This window comes from Micropterus dolomieu, linkage group LG21, assembly GCF_021292245.1.
Source record: "Micropterus dolomieu isolate WLL.071019.BEF.003 ecotype Adirondacks linkage group LG21, ASM2129224v1, whole genome shotgun sequence".
Classification (NCBI taxonomy): Eukaryota; Metazoa; Chordata; class Actinopteri; order Centrarchiformes; family Centrarchidae; genus Micropterus; species Micropterus dolomieu.
Genome location: NC_060170.1, coordinates 1,646,043 through 1,654,453, shown reverse-complemented (window position 1 = coordinate 1,654,453; position 8,411 = coordinate 1,646,043). Strand labels below are relative to the sequence as shown.

The following is an 8,411-nucleotide window of genomic DNA, read 5'->3' as shown; positions in this document are numbered from 1 at the left end:
TCGCCTGTGGTTTTCTGTTTCAGGAGCTGACTGCAGTGGTCCCTCCCGGATCTGGAACATCTGGCCCCAGTACTCCACAGGTGATAAATGCCCCACCTCTAAAATTGTGTCTCTCTCTAATCCTCCCTGCCAGCAGCTAAACCTTTTGGTTTCGTTAAATGTTAAATTTGTTTGGACACCACACTCTACGCCATGATCACCCATCCACACTTACACTACTGATGTTGCTGAGTGACCCATCCCATAGTTTAAGTGTTATTTTTGGTTACTTTATGTTACAATAAACAACTAAATAATAATTAAAGGCACTGTGTCTTTTTATACATATTTATATGAAGACATTTATCACATAGTTGTGTACATGATAGTCCTATTCTTTCACCTTTATGTGTTCAGCTTTCTCTTTGATTTTAGCTGCTGTGTTCATTTTGTGTAAGAACACTGGGGGCAACAAAAATAAAACAGTCAAATTCCCTTCATGTTTACACATACTTGACCCACAAAGCAGATTTTGATTCTGATAAAATGCTTGTGTTAAGAGAGCTTTAATAAAGAATTTAACATTATATAGTAAATAGCATAAAATGAAGACATTAAAGCTGCAAATTAGACAACAACCTACTTGTAGAATAATAGAATGTTCATCTTTATTTGAATAGATTGTGGTCCTGCGCGCTGGCAGTGTTCAATACATGGAGACTTGGCAAACAGGGTGGGACGGTCTATTTTGCAGGTCCTCCGAACCCTCTTGCAATGTTGTCGTTTGTTTCAGCAGCTTCCTTGAGTGCCTGCATCACCAGAGCGTTCCTCTTTCTCGTCTCTTCCATTCTCACTGGGTTCGACTCAGGCAGATTCTGGTGGGCAGTACAGCAAGAGGCAAATACATGTAATGAATTATTACATTAAACCACATAATGAAAATGTTGCCCTAATTTCTTGTGTGCGTGTTAGATACAACTGTCTCACAAGCAAATGATACAACTTAGTTTAATATAAATATTAACTTGCACAGCAGCGTCCCTGAGGAAGCGGTCACACTTGACGGGAGGAGTTTATTCCGCACAGACAGGACACTAAGTCCAGTAAGACGAGGGAGGAGGACTGTGTATCTACGTAAATAATGCTTGGTGCTCAAACGCAGCTAAAGTTGATGGACAATGTTTACCAAATGTGGAATTTTTAATGTTGAGATGTCGGCCATACTATCTGCCCAGAGAATTCTCCAGGGTTTTTGTCGTTGGTGTTTACATTCCTCCAGATGCAAATTCAAAAACTCCACTACAGGAACTGCATGAGGTCATCAGCAGTCACATGACAAAACAACCTGATGGTGTTTTTATTGTTGCTGGTGATTTTATTCAAACAAATCTCAGAACAGTATTACCTAAATTGTACCAGCATGTCCACAACCCCACCAGAGGAACAAACACGCTGGACCACGTCTACACCAATATTCCTGGCAGCTACAAAGCCCTTCCCCATCCCCATTTTGGTTAATCAGACCATATTGCTTCTTCAGCCCACTTACACCCAGCTGATTAAAGGGTCAAGACAACAATTAAAAGAGTCAAAGTGTGGACAGATGAGGCTACAGTAGCTCTACAGGACTGTTTTGGGAGCACAGATTGGAGTGTGTTCAGAGAGGCCGCCGCCCAGGAGAGCCACTTCAAGCTTGAGGAATATACATCATCAGTGAAATCAGCAAATGTGTTGATGATGTGGTGATCACTAAAACGATAAAATCATTCCCCAATCAGAAGGCCTGGATGAATGGTGAGGTGAGGGCTCTGTCCAGAGCCAAAACAGCTGCTTTTCTGTCGACTGATAAAGAAGCTTACAGCGTCGCCAGAGCAAGACTGAAAGAGGCGAAGCGGAGACATCAGGTAGGTAGGTTTTTTGTTACAATATAAACATGTAAATCAAACAAATCTCAGCACGGTATTACCTAAATTCGTTAGCAGAGACTGGAGAGAGACCTCAACACCAAAGATATGTGGCAGGTCATCAAAAACATCGCAGGCTACAAAAGCAGGAGTTCCCCCATCATGTGTGAGGCATTGTTACCAGATGATCTGAACACCTTTTATGCTCACTTTGATCTCCTCAACAAGGAGTCAGTTGTAAAGTCTACTCCACCTCCAGAGGACCGGCCACTGTCACTATCGCAGCAGATGTGAGGAGAGTTCTGCTGGGAGTGAATATGAGTAAATCAGCTGGGCCTGATAACATTCCTGGCTGTGTACTAAAAACCTGAGCCAATCAGCTAGTTGATGTTATCACTGACATTTTCAACATCTCACTGTCTCAGGAGAGGGTTCCCACCTGCTTCAAGACAGCCACCATCATTCCTGTACCTAAAAAGTCTGCAGCGTCTATTCTGAATGACTACCGCCCTGTGACACATTCTGATGAAGTGCTTTGAGAAACTGGTTCTTACATAAAGAACAACATCCCAGCCAGCCTGGACCCTCACCAGTTTGCTTTCAGAACCAACAGATCCACAGAGGATGCCATCTCCACTGCCATCCACTCAGCCCTCACACACCTTGAGAAAAACAAAACCTACATCAGAATGCTGTTTGTGGATTTCAGCTCAGCATTCAACACAATCTCCCCATGAAACTTATCGGTAAACTCAGCGCTCTGGTTTAAATACAACACTCTGCAACTAGATACTGGACTTCCTCACAGATCCCAGTCAGTCCGGATTGGCGGACACACCTCCTCCACTCTAGTGCTCAACACAGGAGCCCCCCAGGGCTGTGTGCTCAGCCCCTCCTGTTAACGCTGTACACCCATGATGGCATCCTGTTGTGGCAACTCTGTTGTAAAGTTTGACGACACCACCATCATGCATTCTGGGAAGAGATATAGAAGTCTCTTCTGCCACACCACCAGACTGCAGAGCAGCTTTTGTCCCCCCAAGCTATCAGACTCTTAAACTCTAATTTATCCTCAGCACTGCTCCATTGATTATAGGTTTGTTTCTGTTTATTTTTTATAATTGATTCTGTATTAATGTATATTGTCTGCTATGTAGCAGAAGGGAGTTACAAACTCAATTTCACTATATAACCTGTTATATTGTGACAATAAACCTACCTACCTTCCTAGTCTGGTTGTAACATGGTGCAGTTCTTTTTACTTTCCATGTCCCCTGTTCAGATTTATGCACAAATATTTTCGCTCAGAAAGGTACCAATCTACACACAGGGGCTCTGATCTTGTGAGATTATCACTGCGAAAAAAGTTTTGTGATGTTAGAGAAAGTTGGGACCAGACGGACAGAAATCTAAATGGAAGGGGGCCAAGATAGCAGCAAATGTCTTTACGCACTCTAAACCAAATGAAGCCCCTTAGCCCCTCATATTTCAATGCACTGGGGAAAGCCCTGTAGAGTAACATTTTATTTCTAATGGTAAGTTTGGATATTTAACAAAGTCCGAGTAGGATATTTAACAAAGTCCGAGTAAGGGGGTAGTTGGGGTAGACAGTGGGCCAGAAACCGGACATTCAACCAGGAGATCGGTGTTCGAGTCTTCTGTGAAACAAAAAGTCAACATTGCACAAGTTACACAAGTAGCATTACTTAACCTACGTAAGTTAATTTAGGTGAAGTACTTAACTTACGTAAGGTAAATAATGTAGTTATTTTAACCTAACCAAGTAGTTTTGTGCCTAAACTGAACCAAATTGTGTTTCATCAACAATGTGCCTTTTCAAAAGTGCAATATTTCACAACGTTGACAAGGGCTTTTTCACTTTGCAAACATATTACATGCACAAAAAAGATATAACAATAAACGAAAGGGGAAAAGCCAAAAAAATATGACCTCTTTAACATAAACACCACAGCTATTGTGATCAGTTTTCTCTCCAGAATTGCACTGGGTCTGGGACATGAAATAAAGGATGTGACAGATGTCGTCCCATTGGGTGGCCAAGAAGGCTGCCAGCAGTGGTGTAGTCTACGTGATACGCAGGTATACGCCGTATAACCACAAGGAACAGTAAAGATTTCCGTATACCCACTTAAAATAGTGAGATGATACGTAACAACATTGTTTTGTGTTAATACTCAGTTTTTCCTTTTCTCAGTAACTAGTAGTGTAACTAATTACTTTTCTAAAACAGTAATATTATTACAGTTACTAATCCAAATAACGCTGCGTTACTGCGTTACTGAACACACCATCCTTGGCATGAATACGCGACTGTGCTTCAGGTCAGTGGCACCAATAATTATAATTCTCACTATACATTCGGACAGCACTACAAAATGACGAGCTCACTATATAGCTCACTATATAGTCCACTATATAGTGAGTAGTGGGTGATTTCGGACTCCGCCATGTTGATAATTATTGTACCCTATATAGTCCACTCAATGTATCCCAGAAAGCATTTTGGAAAGTAGTGCACAACCGATGGTCACTAACCAAGCCCTGCATACCATCATGCATTGTGCTGATAAAAAAAACTGGTTGTCTGACGGCAATGACGTAACGGTCCGAGTAGTGTCCGAAAGTGTTATTTTAATAATGCAGGGAGCTCACTATATAGTGCTCTACATACAACTCCCTACATATGGGGAAAGGAGTAACGAATGAGCGGAGATTTCGGGGCCTTTCCGAAACTAGACCCTCCCCACTTCCACTCCGACACGGAGTGAACTCTGGTCGAAGTCACCCTCCAGGCCAAATCGAGCTCCCTAACCCACGTAGGGTTTAAATACAGCGACTTTCGGACGAACTACCCTCTCTCCCCAGTATAAATAGGATCTGAAATTACCGCCGCACTCACTGTCATTTGTCATTCATTTTGTGTTTGTGTCGAACATGACTTTATATATTTACAAAAAATAAATATTATATTCTTTTATGAAAAGATTGATATTCATTGTAGCCTAAAGAAAAGCCTATATAGCCTAAGTGAACTTTAGCCTATATGAAATATAGCTAATATAGCTACGTTGTTAACCTGTGAATGGTGACATCCCAATGTCAGTGTAGTTTCGAAATAAAAAATCCTATATGTCAATCAGCGAAGTCACACGTAACGCAAATTGAAAGAAAGATCCCCCATCTTACAGCAAAGGGTGTTACACACCTTCAACAAGCCAGCATCGGCGCTGACTCGGCATCTGAGGGTTTAACAACCCACTACCACTCCGCCCTCATTGGTTTCGGATGGCACTAAATGTGGCGGACCCTCCGCATGAACGCGCAAACGGAGTGGAAGTATGTAGAGGGAGTAGCAAGCAATTTCGGAAAGGCCCTTGGACACAGCCAGACTGTACCGTAAAGGGGCGTGGCTTGAGCGAGGAGCGCGGCGTGTGCGAGGGCGCTGCGTGAGCGGTACTACCGCAGCCGGACGTTATTGGGTTAAAGAGAGACATTTCCATAAGGAAGTATAGGTTAGTGTTTTATAAAACAGAAAGAATCTCAACACTACTGCATCTTGCCTGTCAGTTGCTGAACATTAACGTTAGGCTATATAAGTCATCAATCAAACATTTAAATCATAAACAAACATCGCCATTAACACGCAAACGGGTACCACAATAAACCCATACAGTAGCCTACACAGTTTAGTCTGTGAATTTGTGTTAGTTTAGTTACGTTTCTTTTAAAACGTTTATTTGTCCGTAACCGGAAAAGCTGTCTGCTGAACCACCTTGATGAGCTCTCTCCGCCTGTCTTCTCCCGATGCGATCGCACACCACATCCCGTAGCCGATCCCCAATAGAGCGGCCACCGCAGCGGAGCTCAGGACGGTCCGCAAGCCGCTCATCCTGGAAACGGTGAAGGATCAGCTGATGGTGACTGATTCACTGCCTGAGAACTCACCTACAACATCTGACCTGCATAGTTTGGTAACGTCGGACACAGCAACAACAGTGCGCCCTGGGATATGCGTCTTCTTCTGTAGTTCTTCTTCTTCTTCTTTGTGTTTATTACTGATAGCAAACTAACTTTACAGGTGCATACCGCCACTTACCGGATCGGAGTGGTTATATGTAGCCTAGGCCTATGGCATGTCAGCTGAATTCTGCTTAATGAAAAAGAACTGCATACCGGTGAGTAGGCTACTGGCTCACTTCAAGCACTGACTGACTTTTTGTTAGACCCAAAGATGTACAAAGATGTTCTTTAGTTAGGTACATTGTAGTAGTATTAAATATACTGTTAAGTTTGTTCTAGTAGACAAATTTACATACACACATACCAGACATAGTCTGTTACAGAGAGAGAAAAACATTGTTCTTTTATTTCACTATACCTGTTTTTGAATCATATCTCCTAGTGTGGCATCCATTTTTGCTTATTTTGTCAAATTGTTAAAACTTATCACAGCATGTGTTACACCCTACCCCTGGTAGGGTAGGCCTAGATTGGAACAAAGGAACACCATGAATTTGACTTCAACTCACAAGGTCTGTGATATTTTTGTAGATGATTTCATTGGTGCCAATTAAACAAATATAGTTACTCTGTGTAAAAGTTTTAAAACTCTCGCAAAAACATTTAGTGAGTTATAGTTGCTTAAGCAGAAAGTGTTATAACTATATCCAGTCTCCCCTATCTATTTTACAGCAACATACCTACTGCACAGCCAAATAGTACATTTTCTGCCCTACATTTCAAAATACAACAAAACATTCTCTACATACACAAACTCTATCAAAACACAGCAATCCTGTCTCAAAATAAAATCATTCTGTCAAAACACTAGCATGTTTTTTTTCAGATCACAGATGTGAAATCCATTGTTTTTTGCAATTAAGTTTCCTTTTTCTGTAAAACACCCTACATATATGGCTTGACTGTGTGCATTTTTGGCAACAAACTATGTAAAAGTGAACGAGTCATCTTTACTTTATAGAATGTAGAAACAAATTACAGAATTATATATAATAATATTTATTGTCACTTGTGTCTCTTACTGCATTGATGTTTAATTGATGCTTGTATGTTGTTTTCTCAAATGTAAATCGCTTTTGATAAAAGCGTCTGCTAAATGAGTAATTCTGAATACACAATTACATTGAAAAAAATGCACAGAAGGGAAAGAAACGAAAATTCACAGTCCTGTTCTAATCCATATGATCTTCAGCATTTGGCCGCATGTTCTGATCCGTATCACATCTAATGTCATCCCCATGGCCCAACTACACAATTAGTCTTCACACAACAGCTGCGGCAGCCTCTCGACACTGTTCCGACCTGGCATTTCTTTTCTCCGTGAGATGGAAGAATTTTGAAAGTTGCACTGCTGTCTGAACAAGGGAGAATCTTGTTCAGACATTATTCTTTCTTTCTCTCCTCCTCTGTGTTGTTCTGTATCCACAATGGATAAACCCAACTCCAGAAAGTCCCCTTTTTACTGCATTGTGTACCAAATAATAACCAGAGAAGAGTCCCCTCGACCAGCTGGTCCCAAGGCTCTCTGCAGTAACAAGTCCCCAACCCTCAGGACAGCAAAACCAACTCAAGCCGACCAAACCAAATTATCAGCAAGCAGAAAGAAAAATATATTGAATACTGCAAAGAAACAACCAAAACAAGTAAATTACAAAGTTATCTGACCCTAAAAAGAGAATTCACACTGGCAAATTACCTGAGCACAATAAAATATCCTAAACTAAGAAAAATGTTGCCAACATACAGACTGAACACAGAAGAGTGAACATAGCCTGGCCATAGAAAAGGGTCGCCACAGACAGAGCTGGCTACCACAAGAGGAGAGACTCTGCTCCCAGTGTGACACAGGACAGGTAGAGACAGAGCTGCAATTTCTAACCTCATGCCCTAAATATAAAACACTTAGACAAAAACACTTTACAAACATTTCCCAAATATACCCCAAATTCGAATTTATGTCACACTCCGAAACCCCCCTATATACAGGGAGAAATGCCCAAATGTCAAATAATTGCTCTCATCAATGCCATGAAGTGAGGTGAACCAATGGAAACTTAGACTAATTAAAGCTGCAAGCAGCGTTGGGCGGGCCCTCGCACTTGTAAGCGCGTCCGCGCGTGAGCCGGCCGAGTTGCACATTCTGGAGCTCTGCCGGTGCGGCTGTGAATTTCCTACGCGTTTCCGACGCCGCATGAATGTGCTATATGTCACTTCCTGTGTCCCCTATGTGGAGCTACATAGCACTTGCCGCTATGAATATAAATCGGTATTGACGTGTAGATGTCTGCGGGGTGGGAGAGTTATCAAGCACGTAAAGTTTGTTTCAGATGTGAACATGTACACTGAACAATAATGTACCCAAACAATAAAATAAATTCCTTTTATATTTCCCTGCCTTGTTGTTTATGTGTACATACAGAGGAAGAATGTGAGAACAGCACACATTTCATCGTTACTGTGTGTTAGAGCATGGGAGAACAGTGGATA

General features: G+C 41.7%; 1 protein-coding gene across 1 annotated transcript; it reads right to left on the bottom strand.

Annotated features, from left to right (window-relative positions):
* Positions 1–625: 625 nt before the first annotated feature.
* On the bottom strand, positions 626–5,941 carry LOC123961049 (ubiquinol-cytochrome-c reductase complex assembly factor 3). The gene is made up of 2 exons (XM_046036152.1): positions 5,677–5,941; positions 626–854 (listed from the first exon to the last, which is right to left on the bottom strand). The coding sequence occupies exons 1-2, from the start codon at positions 5,791–5,793 to the stop codon at positions 723–725; spliced, it is 249 nt and encodes an 82-aa protein (XP_045892108.1). The 5' UTR covers positions 5,794–5,941; the 3' UTR covers positions 626–722.
* Positions 5,942–8,411: the final 2,470 nt, after the last annotated feature.